This window comes from Ailuropoda melanoleuca, chromosome 8 (genome assembly GCF_002007445.2).
Source record: "Ailuropoda melanoleuca isolate Jingjing chromosome 8, ASM200744v2, whole genome shotgun sequence".
Taxonomy (NCBI): domain Eukaryota; kingdom Metazoa; phylum Chordata; class Mammalia; order Carnivora; family Ursidae; genus Ailuropoda; species Ailuropoda melanoleuca.
Window position 1 is genome coordinate 98,406,174 of NC_048225.1, and position 21,809 is coordinate 98,427,982.

At 35.8% G+C, this 21,809-nt stretch overlaps 1 protein-coding gene across 4 annotated transcripts in view; it reads left to right on the forward strand.

Moving 5' to 3' along the window:
• The window catches only part of NEK7 (NIMA related kinase 7), a 156,368-nt gene that overhangs the window by 82,863 nt on the left and 51,696 nt on the right, over positions 1-21,809 (forward strand). For 3 of the 4 annotated variants that reach the window (XR_004627323.1, XM_034666986.1, XM_034666987.1), the window contains exons 3-5: positions 3,086-3,226; positions 14,108-14,170; positions 15,742-15,852. Coding sequence is in view for 3 of the 4 variants with exons in the window: in XM_034666986.1 (XP_034522877.1) it covers positions 3,086-3,226; positions 14,108-14,170; positions 15,742-15,852 (315 nt within the window). In the remaining variant the exon portion in view is untranslated. The remainder of the gene's footprint in view (positions 1-3,085; positions 3,227-14,107; positions 14,171-15,741; positions 15,853-21,809) is intronic. The other variant, XM_034666988.1, reaches the window with a different exon arrangement.

The following is a 21,809-nucleotide window of genomic DNA, read 5'->3' on the forward strand; positions in this document are numbered from 1 at the left end:
CGAGTTTTCATCAGGAGAAAAAATGGTAGGTACATATATAAGCAGAAAAGGAATTCTCTTTCTTTGATGTTGCAGACTATCCTAGTGTGTCAATATTTAAAAAAAATTTCTTAGGAAAGCGTAACAGTTAAAAAAACTCTCGTCTTTAAATGCAACTTCTATTTACAGTTAAAAAACTAAGAAAAGTTGCTGCTATTGACTATATCTAAGAAGTGGTACTTTGTAAGTTTCCTTTCTTAAATAGGTACCATGTCACAGTGGCACTTAATTACAAATTAATCTCAAGGACTACAAAAGGAAATCTACAAATGAAGAGCATGTCTGGTTGTCTCCCTGTATTTGATAATTTAATTTTTCTTCTATTTTTCTTATTATGGTGTATATTTTTGTTTTCATTCTGAATGTATGTTGTTATTCCTGCTTTTTTTTAATCAAAAGATTTGAAATTGAAAATATGTGTGAATCATCATGCAGGATCCCGTAATACTGGGTCATATTGTAGATGATTTTGTTTAGTAACTGTGGTAAGATAGTAAAGGCTGTACTTGGGAATCAACTAGACATAGGTTTGGTTTGATAACATGTATAGAATTGTCATGAGAATTGAATTAAATGGCCTATAAAGTCCTAATATATAGCAATTGTTAAGTTGTAGGTACGAAAATGGAACCTTCTATTATTATAGTAGTTGCTACTATTCTATTATACCATTTATTTATGGTATTATATTTATGAATTTGTGAAATTTCTTGTATTGTGCTTATTTTGCATGTATTAAAGGAAGAATGGTGTTTTTCTTGAAAATAATTTGGACTTACAGAAGAAAGAAAATCAGTGTACGGCAACAGAAATCATTGCTCCTTTTTTTCTCTTTTTGAGAAACATTGTATTTGAATTACAGTGAAACTTCAGCAGAATTTTAGAGTTTTGCTAGCATGATAGATGTAGTAAAATCAACAATATTAAAAGCATTGGGGTTAATGTAAAGTACTGCCCATATGTCAAAATAGCCTTCTGTATAATTCATGGGGTCATCAGGCTTAACAGAGGTTTATTTGAAGGACTAAGAGTTCAAGTTTAATTTAGTGTGTTTACCAACCAGTGCTATCTTTGATTACATCAATAGGTATTTAATGTTCAGTCTCATTAGAGGGTGCACTAGTCAAACCCCATAAGAATGTCGTGTGTACTCTCAGTTGGCTCAGAGAATAGAGGAGGTCCAGATGGATGTGAAGAGAATAGTAAAGGCTTGGAAGCATGTCCTTACAAATAACCCAGGGACCTTGAAAAGCCAATGCATTTTTAGCCAAAAAAAGAGAAGAAATAAGGGCACTTTATGGCTGAACTAGACTATTTTGTTATAGTTATATAGGTAGAGATGCTGAAATAGATTATGAGTGTCATGAAGAGCCTAAAAGAGTGTTCATTGGGTACATGTTGTCATTTCAGCAACAGACAGTGGCTGACTGTAGTGGGTATTCAGTTAATGTTTACCCTGTGACTGACCGAATGAGTGGAAGAGTCCGTGAATAAACAAATGAACAAAAGAACAAGGACAGTGGATAAAATGTATAAGGAGTTGGGTTTTGTCTCAAAATAGGAATGACAATTGTGCTCCCTTCCCAATACCCTGTAATTGTTTCTCTCGTAGCAGTTAAGAGCCTCTTCCATATATTTGAGTAAGCTCTTTCAAAGCAGAAAGCATTTCTGGTTCATCTCTTATTTTTCTAGCAGCTAGTACATAGTAAGTACTAAAAAGTGTTAGTTAAAAGAAGTGACTTTTTTTTTCATGAATAACAGCAAAATATTGTTTAAAAATATAATTATGGGGGCTCCTGGGTGGCTCAGTCAGTTAAGCGTCTGCCTTTGGCTGAGGTCATAATCCCATGGTCCTGGGATCAGGCTCCTTGCTCATCGGGGAGCCTGCTTCTCCCTCTCCCTCTGCCTGCCACTCCCCTGCTTATGCTCGCTCTCTCTCTCTGTCAAATAAATAAATAAAATCTTTAAAAAAAAATAAAAATGTAATTATGTACTAGGGAAAGAAGCTAATCTGAAAAGTGACAGACTGAATGACTTCAACTATATGACATTCTGGAAAAAGCAAAGCTGTAGAGACTGTAAAAAGATCAGTGGCTGCCAAGGGTTAATGGTGAGGGAGGGAGGGATGAATAGGAGGTGCAGAGAGGATTTTTAGGGCCCTGAAAATGTACTGTATGGTACTATAATGATGAATACATGTCATTTATATATTTGTCCAAAGCCATAGAATGTGCAATACCAAGGGTGAACCCTAACGTAAACTAGGAACTTTGGGTGATAATGATGTGTCAGTGTAGGTTCATGAATTGTAACAAAAGTACCACTATGGTGGGGGATGGGGCAAGCCATGCATATATGGGGGCAAGGGCTTCCTCAGTCTTCTGTGCACCCAGCACTGCTCTAGAAAAAAGTCTTAAAAAAAAAAAAAAAGTAACAATGTGGTGGTAAATTCCCTGCCACTGGAAATGTTCTTTGTGGAAGTTAAATAACTCTCAGGAAGTTCAGAAGATTTTCATGCATTAGTTGACAGGTTGGACTATGTGTGTGTGTGTACACGTGTGTGTACACACGTTCTGTTTCAAGTCAGAGATACTTTGAAAAAGAAAACAAATATGAAAGGAGTACTAGGTCAAGTGGGACTAGTTTATATTCTATGAACTGAAGATAATTTTTATAGAGAGTTCCTATCTAAAATTTCAAAATCCTCCTCATCCCCTGACATTTCATGTCCTTTTTCCTTGATTGTTTTTTTTTTACGCCTTCCTATCTCACATACTGTATGTATATTTTTCATGTTTGCCCTGTTTGTTAGTTTTCTTCCCTGCCAGAATTTTTTTTTTGAGGGTAGGGATTATCATCTGTTTAGTTTGCCTCTATATCCCCAGTATATAGAACAGTGGCTAGCATGAATGGCTCAACATAATATTTGTTGAATAGAATAGATGTCTGTAAGCTCACCATTGGTATCACCTACTTATGTGAAGACAATCAATGATTATGTGACTATTGTGTGATTGAAAACTTATTTTGACTTTTTTAATTACAGAAGGCTTTACGACCGGATATGGGCTATAATACATTAGCCAACTTTCGAATAGAAAAGAAAATTGGTCGCGGGCAATTTAGTGAAGTTTATAGAGCAGCCTGTCTCTTGGATGGAGTACCAGTAGCTTTAAAAAAAGTGCAGGTAAGATGATTTTAATTATGTAAATCAATGTAAAATTATACTATATAAATAATAGAGGAAAGTATGTCCTGAATGATTAGATAATGACATTCTTAAGTTGAGAATGCTAGAAAGGAATACAAATTATACTTTAAAAGCTTGAATTCAGTGTAGTATACAGTGGAAATTAATTTTTAATTTTAATATTACTTCTAGGCTTTAAAAATTTAGCTGGTTTTATTCACCCAGATTTAGTAGTGACTGAAATAATGCTAGAAAAGCTTTTACAACTCTGCATTTTAAGAGGCAGGTTTGAGTTCTCACCACTTGCTCCTAACTGGACAGGTAACTCTCAGCTGCAGCTATAAGCCTCACAATAGGAAAATAGACTTTGCAAAATGTATTGCCTAGAGTTAGTAAGTGGCAGTCAAGGTTAGGATGGGGTATTAAATTAATGTGGAGAACCACACTGGCAATAAATGAAGGAAGAATGAAGTTAACTTTATTTATTGGAAAATTAAAAAAAGAATGAAGTGGGTTGATTAAATTAGAGGATCGATGACCTGTTTGAAATTCCATCTTGTATTTGTATCATTCTAGAATCAGCTTTGCTCTCCAATCCTTTTTTGTTTCCTTCAGATTCATTTTTCTTGTTCTAGCGCCTCTTACCAAGTCTTACGCTAACCCTAGTGGACTAGTCCCACTGCTCTACCCTGCAGTGTACTTGGCAGAGCTCTGAAAGTTTCATTTGCCCTAACAAGTCTAGAAAGTCTAATTTCACTTGCCCTCTGGTCTAGAAAGTACTTGTCTTTCTGTCTCAGAGTATGTTTGAAATCATACAGTTTTGCTTCCCTTTTTCAGATAAGATAGTTATTGTTCACACCTGCCCACAGACTTCCTATTTTTTACTTTGCAACCCTGATAATCTTTTCTCTGTAGTGACCTGTGAGACCAAAGTTTCGTCAGTTTTTTTTGTGTGGCTTCTTAAAGGATCAGTGTAGTTGTCATAGTCATTACAGAGATGAACAGTTTTCACTTAGTTTTTAAGGAAATATTAAATGTTTATAAAAGACGTTATGTGTTATATACGATATGAAGAGTAATAGAAATGCCCTTGCATCCAGCACCCAGCTTAAGAAATAAAACATTAGAAAAATTTTTGGTCTATATCCGCCACTCCTTTCCCTCATTGGTAACTATGTCTGGAATTCTGTGCTTAACATTCCTTTGCATTTCTTTATCGTTTTCCCCACATCTGTATAAATTTCTAAATAAATCTGCTGTTTGCTTTGCATTTTGGTAGCTTTATGTCAGTGTCGTCACATGTTGGTGCGTGTGGCTGTACATTAACCTTTTCAGTGCTATATCGTATTCAGTTGTTCTTGTCACATGTCAGTTGCTGTTTGGATTGTTTATAAGTTGTTTACTATTGTAAACAGTACTGCTGTGCTAGTCTTCTGTGTCTTGCAAGCGTCTTACGTGACATGCAAGCATTTCTCTTTTGTCTGGGCCTAAGAATGGAAATGATGAGCCACAGGGGATGCGCGTGGTTGGTTCTTATTTTCCATAGTTGAATCGGTTGACTTTCTCACTGGCAGCTTATAAGAGTAGCAGTCTTCTCTCGTTTAATATGCCACTTACAGCTTAAGAAAATATAATAGAGATTGCAAATATTAACGTTCATGAAGCAGATGACTTTTGGAAGAATGATTCCCTTACAAAAGAACTCTGAACCTTTTTTTAAATGTATTTATGAAATTTCTACTATGCATTACTAGGCACCGAGGGAAATAAAAGGAAGCTAGTCATATCATTCCTGCATTCAGAGGAAGAAGAGTCTTTGTAGAAAAATTAAATGTTAAGCCCTGTGGCATGGACTCCTGACTTAAATGGGAGTTTACAGAATGGAGATGTCAGTTTGAGCTGTTGGTGGAATCGAAACATAGGTCAGGCTATCAGTGTGAGACCAGATTCTGGAGTGCACTGAAACCAGGAACAGGAATTTGAAGAATAAGAAAGTAAGGGTTTACTATGGATCCTCAAGTAAAGTAATAATCTTCAAAATTCGTTCTTTTAAAAGTAAAATTACAAACCAAGCACACAGAACGGACTGGAAAGAAGTCAGCTGCCTATTTGCTGCACGTAGTGAATGCCAGAGGACAGATGGATTGAGAAATTACTTGGAGGCCTCGAGGCTTCTCAGCTTCCTACTCCAGCTTCCAACTGATTCTGAGTGTAGAGAAAGAGAGAGGGCTCCATTCTGTCTGTATTTTTCTTCCTTTTGATTGGAAATTTGAAAGGACCGGAGTTAATTTGGGCGATCATACTTCCATTCAGTATGAGATGCATCCTCTCACGGCTCCCATTTTGCACCGTGATAAACCTCAGAAAACCGTCTCCTGCTGTGTGGAGTCAGCCTGTCCTCTTGGATGAGATCATCCTTCTCTGCTTTGTAAAGCGTTATTACTGTAGCTAAACGTAGCTGCTTTTATAGAAGAGAGAGATGCTGTTGTGAAGATATTCGTAGCTGATTTAATTAGGGAATGGTGTCTTAAAACTTTGTGAGGAGACATGTGTTTGCACTTCAGACATGGTATTGATTTCTGTGATGTCTTATACTTGTGCTGGACAGTGAATCCTGTGCTTCCTCCTTAACAAGATCTCTGTAGCTTAAAATGAAAATGTTTAACAATACTGTTAACCAGACTATCTTCCTTTCTGAGGAATCTTAGCCCTTCTTCAAAAAATTCATAAAGAATCGGATACTGGGTTTCCTCATGTATCTTGTTCCTGGTCTGAAGATCTGTATTACTGTTCCTAGCTCCTCTGGAATCTTTCCTGAATACTGTGCTTGGCTGACGTGCTGCTTTTACAGTTCGTTTGTCTGCTTACGTATCATTAAGAAGCCACCTTAGAGTTACCATCCAGATTCCTCAGCGTAGTTTTCAAGGCATTTCTTTACTTTGTCCCACACCGTCAAGTTTCACTTTTTCAAGACCTTTTAAAAAAAAGTGTCCTAAGCTCTGGTGACTTTCCTGTAGGTTTGTCTGTTACCTGTGTGTGGAAAGAAGAGTGTGTGTCCTGAATGCACGTTACTTCTTTGAAATCATAAAGAGATCTGAGAGCCTACGGTATATGGCAACATTAACCAATCTTATTGAAAATGTACCCACATCTCATCATGATTCGTTTGCCAAAATTAAGATGGTACCTTAACTGATGTGACATTTTTGAAATTCCATGAACCACCTTTGCTTCCTGTCTCTCCCTGTTTCCCTTCTTACTGATCATTCACTCATTCCACCTCGTACTATTATATGGATCACCTCGTATTCGGTGGTCAGTGTGGAAGGCTTTGGGAATACTAAGATAAACAACAAGACTCATGGGATTCCAGTAGAAGTGCAACAGAGACACATCTGAAATCACAAGATAGGCACTGTATGAGAGCAGCCTCCAGGAACATGGATGAGAGGGAGATTGGGATAAGTCTTCACAGAGGATGTGAACTGGGTCTCAGAAGCTCAGTTCTTTGTGTTGGAAGATGTCAAAGAATTGTTTTGATCTGGTACATGTAATCTCTATTTTATTATGCTTAGTTCGTTGATTAGAGCTGTGTAATTGGAATTGATTTTTATTTATCAGTCTTATGATATGGTACTATAATATGAATTTTAGGTCTCACTGTGTCTCAGTTCTTTGATCTTTGTTACCCTAATTTTCTAATAGTAGGTGAAATATTTTGACCTTAGTTCTCTTTGCCTAGTCTTAAGTTATATGTCCGGATAACACTGTTTTCCTATGGGACAATCATTGTCAGAGACATTTATTAGAATGGAAAGTACTTTTGCATAGTATTAACAAAGATAAGGTGATGATAATGTGTTTTGTTCAAATTCACCTTTTCGATACACAGGTTATCTCAAAACAACTTTCTGAAGAGACAAATATTCTTTGATGTTTATTACTTTTATTTGATTATTATAATAAAACATCAAGAAAATCACTTTTTAAAGTATATTTAGAGTATATTGAGTTTAACTTGCTTTCTTTTTACATATGTTGATTTTAGTTTCTAGATTCTGCATGTATTCATATATTAGAAATTGGGATTGCATACATTTAGAAATTTGTGAGCAATGATAACTTCTTCTATAATGCATAGAGATGAGAATACATTCATAAACCCCAAAACTATACATCCAGTCTCTATTTCAGTGTTCAGTATGATTACTGAATTCATCCTGCAGTTTTTATCGGCTTCATTATTTAATCTCTGTAGATTTCCTTTGAACCTTCCAATAGTTGTTTGGACAAATGAAAAGTAAGAAGCATTTGTAAGAATAATCTATATATTGTATATTTTTTAATTTAGTAATTGTTAGTTTACTTGTTAAGGAGACACAGGCTTTTATCTTAAAAATGAAAGCTTCTTAATTTTATTTATTGTACTTGCAATTTTATTTTAGGCATTTCTTCGGCATATAAGAAATAGAGAAAATTTTTAGTTTAATTGACAGTTTAGAGATTAGGGCATTTTAATTAACAACATTTTAGTGTTATAATGAATTAGCACACATGGCATAAATAGATTGTCAACATTAAAATATTTAAATGAGACAGTGAACATCAATGAAAAAATGTAGTCCTTTGGCTTTTTTTGATGTTTCACATTGTTTTGTTTTGTTTTTTAGCATCTTATGGCCACATAGGGTTGTTTTATGCTAACACAAGTTTTGAGGTTATGAGCTTATCTTAAAAATTTTAAATGGTAAAGTCGTCCAGTGGCCAAGCCCAGTGAATAAATATAGTTGAAGTAACTTTTTATTTATGCTGTTGAAGGTTTTTGATATGCTCATTTACTGTTTACTGAGGACCTACTATGTGGCAGACACTGTATTCAACACTGAGATACAATTAAGTTCAGTATTTCTGGTGGGGGGGATAGAGAGTAAGTCAAATAATTATAGCCAGAAAGGAGTGACTATCATGTGACAGGAGAGACAAATTAGGTGGGGGGAAGGAGGGCATCTCTGAGCATGTGAAATTTAAGCTGAAGTGGAGAATAAGGAGTCAGCCATCTGAACAGCAGGAAGAAGAGGATTCCAGGTGTAGAGAACAGCCTTGAACAACAGGATTGACTTAGAATATAGTAAAAACACATTGTGACCCCATAAATAGAGTGAGGAAAAGAAGTAATGGGGTTACAGAGTGTGGCAGGAACCAGAATTTGAGTGTTTTGTTTATAGGCCATGAAGAGAGCCCTATGTATTATTTATGTGTTATATGTTGTGTTATAAGGGTAATGAATAGCCATAGGAGGAGTTTAAGCAGGTGATGATAAAATCTGGTCTATTTTTTAAAGACTTCACAGACTGTTGTGTAGAATGTGGATTCACCCTCTTCAGCACACAGCTATAATAAGGACATTATTAATTGAAAAAATGTTTAGCTATTAAATGAATAGCATTATTGCTTAAGTTTTGCCCCCCACCCACCCCAGCTCAATCTCTGTACTCTCCACTCTCCTTTAGAGTGCCTCTAGATTTAGTCAGAGAAGTGCTGGTGGTAGAGACTTCAGTTATTTGGCTGTTAACTTGTTCAGCGATTGTGATTTATATCTAGAAGATATCACAGCCCTTCTGCTATGGATTTTCCACCCCCCTCATCCATCGTCTATCCCCTCAAATAAAAGAGAGAGGCTCTGTAAGGGAAAGTCTGCCTACCAGTCAGCAAGTAGGAGAACCAGAAATTTGCAGGCTGATAGCAAAAATATTCCTTAGAGCCTCTCTTCCCTCACTTCAACAATGGTTAGGGGACGGTCTGTACAGGCATCGGTTGGTTGGAATAAAGGGATGGAAGCATTGTTTGGGCACTGGGTCAAGAGGGGCAAGAACACTGGGATGAAGAATGGCATAATCCAGGGGTTGACTGGGTTTGTCACATGGAATACAGGGACTCAATTTAGGACCAGGTTGCTCAGTTCATTTATTCAGGCTCTATAAAGCTGGGGAGGCCCAGGAGATAATTTGGTTAAGATTTTCATTTATATAAGATTTATTTAAAGTGAGATATATCAGGTTTTTCAAACTTTCTAGTATACATTTTTAAGTACTTTCATTGCTACATTTTAAGTGTTTTTTCTTCTAACAGAATGACATATGCCTTTTCAAGGGCATTTCTATTAACTTACTTGAAGGCCTCTTTTTCCTCTTAAAGATACCCTTTTCAGTTTCATTAGTCATGAGTAATTTTTTGGCAAAATTTAGAGATGACAAAAGAAAACTTTTAAAATGATTCAGAAAGTACCAAGAACTTATTAGCCAACACTTGTTTGCCTAAATGCTGTTATTAATTTTGCTCTTACCAAGTATACAGTAAGTTAAAAACCCAAAGAAACTTTGGTAGAGCCCAGAAAGATGCCTTCTGAAGATAAGCTTGTAAATAGTCTAAGAAAAATATTTTTATAAAATCTAGACTTTTTTTTCCTTATGTGTTGTCTTTTCTTGTTCATGAAATCAGACAGTCTTGAATCTATGTCTGGGATGATTTACTCTAAAGATACAGTTTTTATTTTTGTCTTGACTTGCTGGCTAAGAGAAAAAGATAAGATACTGCTGAATTCCTAATTAAATGTATTTATAAATGTATTTGGTTCAGAATTTAGTTTTGCTTCAAATGTGCCAGCAGTACTTACCTCTCAGTGACTGAGGAGAGACTTTGCTATTACTGAGAATTCAAAATAAAAGTTAATTTGTAACACTAAATTATTTAATTATAAGTTGAATTAGAACTTTTTAAAAAAAGATTGTATTTATTCGAGAGAGTGAGAGCATGAGCAGGGGGAGGAGCAGAGGGAGACTCCCCACTGAGCAGGAAGCCCAATGCAGGGCTTGATCCCAGGAGCCCCAGATCATGACCTGAGCTGAAGGCAGACGCTTAACCAACTGAGCCACCCAGGCACCCCAGAAATTTATGATTTCTATGGAGCACACTTCTGTCTTGGTGTTTTCTATCTAGTTAGGGTTTCGTAAAGCTCTCGTATATATCTTTCTCTCATCTCATTCACTAGCTTTTGCTTTTTAAATATTTTTCCCATCATGGAGACATTGATTATTGGGAGATTAAATTGATACGTATCTCCAAGTTTGTGATTTTTTTCATTTTGGTCACTAGTACTAGAATTATCCTTTCTCTTTCTCCTTAAAAAAAGTTTTCAGGAATTCCTCAAAGTCAAAGACATTTAAAATTTTGTACTTCCCTGCATTTCTTTGAATTATCTCAAGTCCATTGTGACTAATAGGTCCTGAGAATAGCATTAGCATTCATGATTTGCAGGGAATCCGTTATTTCTCTTGCCACTTTGATTTTTAAGCATAAATTGTGTATGTGTGTGTATGTGTATGTGTATTTCATAACTAATATCAAGCTCAAAATTTTGTTTACATTAATATTTATTGTTATTATTTAACATGTTATATTCGTAATATTTGTATATTTTCATAATATTTGTGGTAGTAATTCGTAATATTTGTAATATTCGTAATTTTTCCAGCATCATTTGGCAGTTTGGGGAATGGGTAGCTTTTCTATATGAAATTGCTAGGTGTGAAGCTTATTCTTTAAAGTAATGATCTTTGATTTTACTTATTTCTATAAAAAATCTTTGTGAAATGTATTATACTTTCCTGCATGTATAAATTCTGCATATATAACCCCTGCCAGCCATACTCCACCTCATTGAGGTTCTCACATCACTTTGCATAAGCAGCACTGATTAGATTGTGTGTTCGTGTTATGTGTTCCAGTCTGCACTCTGCATCTGACAGTGTGCAAGCTTTCTTATTTGTATCTATAACAAAATTTAATAACACGTTGACAGCATGGTTCTGTGAATGAAAGAAAGCAAGAGCATGAACAGGTTCTGTTCTTTATGTTCATCGTCTGTGTGTGGAACAAAGCTATGATGCTCTTGAGGAGGTTTGTGTTTCTATAGGGTTTTTCCTTCAACAGGTAGTGTTGCACTGTTTGTGCTTTAATGCTGGTAGTTGTTGTTCTTCTTTTTTTACCCCTGCAATTAGTATCCATTTATAGCTAATATATTCTCTCATTTTACCAAAGTTTGATATATATGAGGGCTTGATGTTTACAAAAAATTTCTTAGTAGATATTTTGTATAAACTTTGTGATGGTGATTTGCGACTCATAGGCCTTTCTTTTTTTTCTTTCTTTTTTACTTTCTTACTTTCTTCTTTCTTACTTTCTTTTTCTTTTTTGTTCTGTTCCATTCTGTTCTGAAATCATAGTAGTCAATGCAAGTTGACTATGGTCACGATAATTAGAATTACTACTAATGGAGAAGCATGAAGCTACGCTCTCTAATACATGTATTAGCACACACATTTCTTTTTCTATTATTTGAATGAAGTGGGAGGAAATTTGATGCCACCTAGTTTATCTCACTCTCTTTGCAAACCATTAAAGGGAGAAGTGCCTGGGTAGCTTAGTTGATTGTGGGTCCGGCTCTTGGTTTTGGCTCAGGTTGTGATCTCAGGGTCTTGGGATGGAGCCCTGCATCAGGCTCTGCATTCAGCTGGGAGTCAGCTTGAGATTCTCTCTCTTTCCCCGTCTCCTGCCTCTCCCCCCTCTCGTACACACCTGCATACTCTCTCTCTCTCAAATAAGTAAATAAATCTTTTTTTAAAAAAGCCCATTGAATAGGATAGGATTCTGTATTTTTTTAAGATCTTAACAATATGCATTTCTTAGCTATTTCACATTAGGAATTGAAAAACATAAATGATAGTTAAAATTTTCGTTAGAAAATTAAATAAATAAGGTTGAAGACTGCATAGAAATAGGAGGAGTGTTTTGCTGTAGTGTTGGGTGAAAATGCATATACCATATTGCACCCCTCTGCTATTTTCACTTTCTGACACACATACATTTGTACAAGAAATGGAAGGGAGTAAGGAAAAGCTAAAATTCTTTTTTTTTTTTAAAGCTAAAATTCTTTAAGGAAGTGAGTTTATGGATTTTTTTTTTTGCTTAAAAAGTTTTATTTATACTTTTTTTTTTAATAAGGGGAAGATTAGAACTAATATTTGTTGGGATATTTAGAATGTTACTGAGCAAAAGTTACGTATTACAAGTTGTAATTATACCCCCGTATTCTGTATTTCCTTTTATGCCTTAGGTATCTGTTGTTTCTGGCTGGCAGAATCTTATAATTTCTTCAAAGTTCAGTTTTAATGTTACCCACTCTTCACACAAGGATTGCTTCTTTAGATTTCCCATACTGCACTTTGCACACACATGTATTTTACTACTTATTAGCTAGTTGTTTATGTGTTAGACTTCACAACAGCCTGGGGCATTGAAGAAAATGCAGACTCTGGAGCTAGAATGATCTGGATTTGAGTCCTTGTTCTGTCACTTACTAGTATTATGACCATAGGTATATATTTAGCCTCTCTGAGCCTGAGACCTCATTCTAAACTGGAGCCGGTACTACCTACTCTACAAGAACATGGGGGAGATTATAGCAACATCTGTATGTAAAGAGACTACACCCTCTGGCAGGTGTTCAGAAATTTCTTCTCGAGTCAAAAAGACTTGGATCATGCCGCTCGTTTCAGGTTACACACCTGCTTTTCCTGGAACATATCGGCTGTCTGAATCAGGAAGACATGGTCAAGTTGATGACTATAAATGTCATTAAAGTTGTTTTGTTATGTGTTCAGGGTTTTATTCAGCTCATAGTAATAACCTTATCCAGGTATTTTCTACAATATTTAGCATATTGATTTTTAGTTTATTATTTATTTTCCATACACTTAGAACATTGAGAGAGTTCTTTGTTTTCAGAGGCATCCTAAACATCCCCTTGATTACATTATTTATTTTTATGTTTTTTACATTAGATCAGTATTTCTCAACCTTTTCTTCATTATCACCCCAAGGAGCCTTTTTAGACTTTTTTTTTTCCTAATTACCCCCCTCCCTTATGAAATTTTAATTCCACAGATAAGAGTATATCTATTTATGTGTTGTGTGTATATCTGTGTGTTATTGTTGGTAAGACTTTCTCACACCTCTCTCCAAAGAACCAATTTTTATCTCCTTAAAGTGCTGTCATCCCTGTCAAGGTGTGCATTAGACCTTTAAACATGATTTGATTGTATAGATAATGGTTCAGAGCTTGGGATATAGTTGGGTAACTCTGAGAGTGAATTCTGGCTGCTCTATTAATTAGCTGTGTGAACTTTTGTCAGTTTCTTAAGCTTTCTAAACCTGCTTTGTCTCATCTGTAAAATGGGAATACTAATGTTGTTGTCTTCTTAAGGATTAAATGACAGTTAAACGAGGTAGTTAATGCAATATGTTAATTGTTGAATATATATTAGCTCTCATTTTATTATATTATGACCACAGTACAGTATCCATTCTGTTTCATTTGAACCTAAGACTTAAAATATCTAGCAGTTCTCTTTTCTCATTTTTAAAAAAGATTTTATCTATTTATTTGAGAGAGAAAAAGCAGGAGTAAGAGGAGGGGCAGAGGGAGAGGTAGAAGCAGGCTCCCCGCTGAGCAGGGAGCCCGACCCAGGGCCAATCCCAGGACCCCGAGATCATGACCTGAGCCGAGGCAGACATTTAACCTACTGAGCCACCCAGGAGCCCCTCTTTTCTCGTTTTTAATACTGACTGCCTTTGGAAGGAAAAATGTAAGCTCTAGAGGTAACATGAGATTAAATACTTATAGTTCACATAGTTCCTAAAAAGCTAATCGAGAAGAAAATTTCTTAGTATGTATATAATTATATGTAAAGTATTATAATGTGTTTACATGGTGTCTTGAACCATAGATTATTATTTAATAATTCTGGATTCTCTTTTTAGATATTTGATTTAATGGATGCCAAAGCACGTGCTGATTGTATCAAAGAAATCGATCTCCTTAAGGTAAATAAATGAACTATTGACTATTTTAAACATAGATGAGCATGTTGATAAAAGTGATTTATGAAAATATTACACTTACAAGAAAAAAGATTTTTAAAACTTAACTTATGCCACACTGATTTTAAGCAACATTATACAAATTTGTATCTCAGTATATGGAAGAATGTAGTTATTTTTTGGATTCATTGTAAAATAATTTAATCAGATCATTTGGTAGGATTAACTCCCTTCCCCTGCCTTTGATTCAAACTAGGAAATAGATAAAATTGGCAAAAAACATTGAAGAGTTTTTTCTGGACTGTCCCAATTAGACATATTCTAAAGATTAAGTGACATAAATGCATATTAGTGTTGTTTCAAGATGTAATATATTGGGAATGTGGACTGATCCAAATGGGCACATGCTTTTTATAATATTTCTATATCTTTTTTCCAGATTTAGAAAGGATGATGTAAAGAGTGTGTCAGAATTAGCTTTTTCGTTTTTCATCCACTCAAAGAATATGAAATTTCAGTTATCTCTGCACTGCTTTTATTATAGTAAAATTTCCTTTGAGGAATGCTGTAGCTTATGGTGTATTTTTAACCGTTAGATAAGACTTGGATGTTTTTTATGCCATACATTTTTGTTTGTGCCTAAAATGAATACAATTTATCAAAAAAAGATAAGAGTAAGCTCAAAGTGAACCATGCTTTCCATCTGTTCTGTTAGTTGTAGTTATTTCCTGGGCCATGAAGTAACTGCTTTAAAAATATATATAAATTTTTATTAGAGAAATAATATATTATCATAGAAGATGTGGAGGAAAAACCTGTAAGTAGAAAGAAAAGAAGAAAATCATGCATATACCTTCTGGGAGAATTCTTGAATAATTTTCTTTGAGAAACTATTTGTCTTATGTTAACTTGTTTAAAGATTAAACAGAAAGCAGATTGTATGAAAGGATTGTCAGTGTGTAGAGACTGATGCGTATATTTCTATAAGGTGAAGTTTTTCTTAGGATCATTTAATGCATCAACCCCATAGGTAAAACTCAGTATGTTCTATACTATTTCATGTAAAAGCTATGTCGTAGATAGAATGTAGTAGATGTCCTTTTATTTTGTTTTGTTTTAAACCACTGGCTGCAGTTGTATGAGGATCAGGCCAGCTTCAAAATAGGAGTAAAAAGGAACACTTTATTTGCCATTGAGTGACCTTAAATGACAGTTCCCATTTTGAAGGATATAATTTTTAGCAATTGGTGCTATAATTCTGCCATTCATTTATATGTATATATTTATTGGATATAGCAATACATACTTAAAAAATTTTAAGTGTATAATTTACTCTAATAAGGAGTATTAAAATTAATTGGTATCTACTATTACTTTCAATAATTATAATACCTGTTTCAAAATTCTCAAAAGAAAAATATACTCTCATGTTAAGATTTCTATACTTAAAAATGAAATGCAGTAACTAAGTTTTATTCTTAAGAAACTATAAGTGATTCCTGGGAATTTACAATAAGAAAACTTTTTGGTGCCTGTTTTTTTTTTGTGTGTGTGTATATGTGTGTTTCCATCAGCAACTCAACCATCCAAATGTAATTAAATATTATGCATCATTCATTGAAGATAATGAACTTAACATAGTTTTGGAATTAGCTGATGCTGGTGATCTATCCAGAATGATAAAGGTAAGGTTTTGTTTTGTTTTGTTTTTAAACTAAGTATGTATTTTTTTCTGATAGAATTGCCCTTTAAACTATAGGTATATCAGATATTTTAAAGACCTCGGTGAAGTACTTTAAGATATATATGGTAGATATGTAATGAATGAAAGATAGTAGTGATAATTATGTTAATGAAGCTGGTTTACCTGGTAAAGCTCACTCTGCTCAACTGAGATGTTTGGACACTCTGAAACCAACTTGGAAATAGACCAACAGATTTGTTTTCTGTAAGCTGAAGTTCAGATTTTGCAACTTGATTTTTCTGAGCAGACCACCCTTGATCCTGTATCTCTAAATATCAGACAGAGGGGTCAGAAAGAGATTCTAGAGAATCCTGACCTGTTCCTGGGAGGGATTCATTAAAGAATAAAGTGGGCTTTGTATTCAAACCTTGCACATCAAACTGTAGTTCAACCACTTTAAAGTTTATTTAATTTTCTTTTCTAAGAGCATATTAATTGGGTTTAAGTTCAGCAGTAAGTTATAGAAACCCCCAATTTACTGTGTTCTAAAAACTGCTTGTCCTTAGGCAAGTTACTTCTGTGTACCACAGTTTCTCAAAAGTGAAAGAATAATAGAACCTATTTTATAGGATTGTTGTAAATGATTATTTGCCATTTATTAAGACCTATGAACTGTCTCACACATAGTAAGACTATGCAGAGGGAAGCTACTGCTGTATTATTATTGTTATTAATTATATTTCTCTGTTACATAAAATTCTGGAGCTGATATGGCAGCTCTGATGTGTCAAATTCTCAGAAACCAAGCCTTTTTGCTGCTGATCAAGTCACCTCTCCGAGGCAGGAAAGGACACAGGGTACTTGCTGGCTGTATCTTGAGGCATGTTACTGGATACTGCCACACAACCTTTTAGCTTCATCCCTTTGGCCAGAATTTAGTCTTACAAATACATGTAGCTGCAAGGGAGGCTGGAATATGTAGTCTTCGTTTGGCCGGTCATGGGCCAACTAACAACTTCTGTTACTCAGGAAGACATGTTGAACAGGGTGGAAATCAGTGAAGACCAAATAATGAGAAAAGCAAGGCTCTTTACTCTGGGCTTGCTATAGCAAGGGAGTCAAGCACTGTCATTAATGTTTTGACAGAGATTCACAGGCAGGCAGAGGAATAGGAAATCTTTATAATGGGAAAATAAGCCTTTACGACCTGATTAGAGGCTGTTGGCATGAAGTAGCTTTACATGAGCAACTTAGAAGTGGGGCATCTCACCTGGCTTTCTCTGATTGGTCCTAAGTTGGAAGCAGGGACAAAAATTAGGGAAGCTGTCAGTTATTCATCAAGTCCTGGGCATTTGGGGCTGATTGTTACAGTTATTGCTCAGCTTCCTGGATTGTCACTAGAGATGGCAGTCTGGCTTCCTGCACACCTGACGTAGCAGGCTGGCATCCTGGGTTGTTTGTTATGGATAAAAGACTGGGTTCCTGGTCAGGTTGCTGAAGGTTGTGGTTCAGAGTTCTGTTTTGATACGATATGGGCATTGTCTATATGTTCAGTCTCTCAACAGATATTGGAGCACAACCAGTAATCTCTGCCTAATGGAGTTATTGTAAGGCATTGTTAAAAACAATGTTAGATGCTTGTATACATTACCATATTTACTCTTCAAAATGATTCTTGGGTAAATTTGACACAGAGAAGATAACTATCATTACTGGTAAATAGAAGAACTGATGTTTGAAATTAGGGTTTGTCTGATGCAAAATTTCATGTTTTCCTTTAGTGGCACATTAAGATTTTTATATCGCAGAACGCCCTTGAAAAATCAGATGAAAACCCTTGACCGTCTCCTCAGAGAGATTTGATGCATACACACTTTGCCTTCCACCATTAAGCCTTCACAGATTTTCTGATCAAGGTGCTCACTGGTTCTCTGGCAGTAGCTAGGAACCCTGCTCTCTGGTGTGAGCGCCTTGTCAGCCAGGTCAACTCTCCTGCCACTTAACTTCTCTTAGGCTTATTTGCCTCATCCACAAGATGGAGGCAGTTTTGAGATTGCTTGCTAAATTATAAAAATACTACATAACAGGGAGGTAATATGTTTATTATCACAGTATGCTACTGAGCTATTTAAAGTCCCATGGTGAGAGTGACTCACTTCTAATCAGTTGTCTGATTTTCTGTTTTAGGGACTTCCCAACACTAGTACAGTCTTTGCAAATTAATGAACACACACACACACAAAATTGTGGTTTCAATTTTAAAAAGAAATGCAAATGCACAAATGCAGAATTTATAAAACAGCTGTCTATCAAGATGAGACATAGAAAAGCAAATGTAAATAGTCCTTACAAGAGAGACAACTAATATACAATTCTTAGCTTGAACTTTAAGTGCAAGAGTTATTTAAATACTTAGCGTAGGAAGCAAAGAGAGCAAATCTTCATTGGGCAAATACCAGCTGAAGGCAGATAAAAAACAGTTTCAGTTATCAGGTCTTGCCCCTGATTCAGAGATTGATGATTTCGGGTTTTGATTCTCTTCCAGAGTTTTTTGCTGTTTTCCAGTCTTGTTTTCTTGCTTTGCTATACTGTTTCTCCTCACCTAGAGGTTGCTGTCCCTGGCCCATTGCCAAGGCATGCCTGAGCCCATAACATTTACCTTGGAAGAATACTCCTGTCCTTTCACCACTTGAGAAAACTAGGACAAGATCAGAGTGCTTTAAGCCCTGTGATCTGCATCTTTAGTGGATGTGGGTGTCTTAGACCAGTGAGGGAGGAAACATTTGTCAGTGTATTTTTATATTTATTGTGGTGATGAACTCAGCTCCCTTATTTAAATGGCTCTTGCCATCAGCTGACATTTTCAAGGAATTTTTTTTTTTATCGACTGACCCAGTGGATATAGTAAGATCCATTCAGAACAACAGATTCTGTGTTTGGTAATGAATAGTAACGTACTGTTATAGAATTGATAATTATACTCTTAAGGTATCCTTGGGGCTTCTGACTAAAATTTGAAGATATCTATCATGTAAAAGATTACTCAGGAAACTATTTAAAAAAAAAGATATCAAGTGATTGCTACTAAGTTATATGTTTGTAGAGCAATTTATTGTGCTTCAGTAGAACTGAAGTAGTTCTTAGAGAATTGGTAATACCATCCTTCCTTCCTGTCTAGTAGACATTATTGTATAAACCTTTAATGATCCTTTCCTTTATTGTAGGTACCCTTAGTCTACCTCATCAAGATATAGGAGATTCTGGGTCAGATTTCCCAAATCCTCTTGGAGCTCTTCTAAAGGTGGAAGGTTATATTGTCACACCTGTAGATCTTAGAATAGTGTCAGCATAATGGCCGTAACAGAAAGTCATTCCAGTGTCCATAAAAGAAAGCTGGACTAAGAAGTTTCACACGAGTAGACTATTACTTTATCTGGTTACATTTATGTATGTCTTTTATGATAAATAAAGAAGGACAATGAGGAGAGAGGGGTGTTGCTGTTTTAAGTAAGGTGATGGAAGAAGACCGTCCTGACTTAAGTCTGACTTAAGACCCCCACCTCCACCTGCCTTTTCCTTCTTTCTGTCCTGTTCTGTTTTTTCTTTGCAGACACTCACTCAACTCCTGACCCTGTCCCCAACACCACAAGAAATGGCTCTTGAATGACCTCTGTCATTAAATCCAGTGGACTTCATCCAGTACTCACTCTGCTTGATCTCTCAAGCTGCATTTGGCTCTGCTTTTCATACCCTCCTTCTTAAAATACTCCCCCACTGGCGTATTGAGTCCCATCGTGCCTTGGTTTCCTTTCTGCCTTTCCGGATGTTCTGCTTCTTCTTAACTGAGTCATTCTCTTCTCTTGGCCCTTCATGATGGGGTTTTAAAAGTTGCAGTCCTGGCTTTTCCCCCCCCTTTTTGCTATACTCTCTTCGTAGTTGATGTCATTCATGCCTGTGGATTCAGTTACTTTCAGTATGCCTGTTTTCTAATTTTTTATCTTTAGTCTGGAGGTGTCTTTTAATTCTGAATTCATGTTAGCTCAACACCTCTGTAAATAAATTCATGATCTTCCCCAGACTACCCTCCTCCCACGCTTCCTAACTCAGAGTTCAGCACCCCTCTGCTCAGTCGTGCACGCTGGCGTCCAGGACTCTTCGACACTTCTGTCTCCTTACCTCCCAGTTCAGTATGTCACCAAGTTCAGTTTATTTTTCTCTTAAATGACTTTCAAATATTCCACCCCTCTCTGTTTCCATTTTCTTTCCCTGTATTGTGAAGTACCATCATCTCTTACCTGGAGAGCAGGAGTTTTTGTTTTTTTTTTTTTTTTAAAGTTGACATTTGATTTTGCCTCTTTAATAAAATATTAACATTTCTAATTTTATACTTTACAACCCAAAATAGATAATAGCACATATGTGTTATATACACTGGCCTTCTATTCACTGGTTTAAAGTAGCTACTTTATGGTATGAACAGTAAAAAAAAAAGGGGGAATAACCAACTAATCTCTTCAAAAAGACTACTGGAAACCTTGTTAATCAAAAAGGTTCAGATTGGAAGATATGAATTTTCTTCTTTTTTTTTAATGTTTTTTTATTATGTTATGTTAGTCACCATACAGTACATCCCTGGTTTCTGATGCAAGGTTATATTTATTACACATGGTTTGTTTTTGCTTTTTTTTTTTTAATGATTTTTTAAATTATATTATGTTAGTCACCATACGGTACATCCCCGGATTCCGATGCAAAGTTCGATGCTTCATTAGTTGCGTAATAACACCCAGTGCACCATGCAATATGTGCCCTCCTTACCACCCATCCAGTCTATCCCATTCCCCCACCCCCCTCCCCTCTGAAGTCTTCAGTTTGTTTCTCATAGTCCATAGTGAGAGCAGGAGCTTTTAAACTGATCTTCCACCATCCAGCACCCATTTCTCAACTCTGTTTCTCCAATAGTCTTTAAGAGAGGTGAAAAAGGAGTTTAAAAAAAGAAAAGAAAAACGTCTTTTTAAATCCTTGTCAATTTTCCCATTGATGGTAAAGATGTTTGCCAAGATTTACTAAACCTGTGTGATCAGAATTTAAGCTCTCAGAGGGTGGAATCTTTGTTTTGTAACCTCACGTATCCCTAGTGCTTAGGACAGTGTCCTGCACAGAGCAGATTCTCAACAAATATCGCTGTAGAAGGTGTAGACATCTTCAGTTTCTAGGGAGCTGTCTGGCTCATAGTAGTAACTCAGGAAACACGTGGTCAGTGAGTGCATTAAAGGTGATTGTCTCCCTCCTTCCTTCTTTCCTCCCTCCCTCCCCCCTGCCTGCCTGCCTGCCTTCCTTCCTTCCTTCCTAGTTGATTCTTTTTACCTCTGTTATGCTTCTCTGTTCCAGGGGCCAGTAGGTGAATATGGGTGGTGGTTTCTTGCTGTTTCATTCTGGTCTCACGGGGAGTTGCTGAGATACTGAGCGGTATGCTGGCAAGAGAGAAGACCGTGTTTTGAGCTGATACAGGAAGGGTATTTTTTTTTCCCTAAGGAATTCAAAAATTCTTTTCTAAACATTCTTATTTGTGCTCTAAGCTATTATTTATAAAAGAGACTACATTAAAAAAAAGTCATTGGAACTTCTTTTATGAGGGAACATGATGGTGACTTAATGCTTTATAAAGGACAGCAGTAGATACTTGAATTGTGAGAAAATGATTCATTTCTTTATAGTAAGTAATATTGTAAATCATAGTGCATCACAACAATATATTTCAGTGTCTCAAGTCTTCAGCTTAATTGGGGTAGAAGAGGAAATATAGCTCCTGGTCTGTATTCCAGAAATGAACCTCTGGATAGCATTGCATCAAAGATCTTTACAAGTAAATAATTAATTGGTTTAGAGCAAGCTGACAAATATAATTAAGCAATTTATAGTTGAAATATTCAGTATTTCTCTAATTAGTGACAAAGG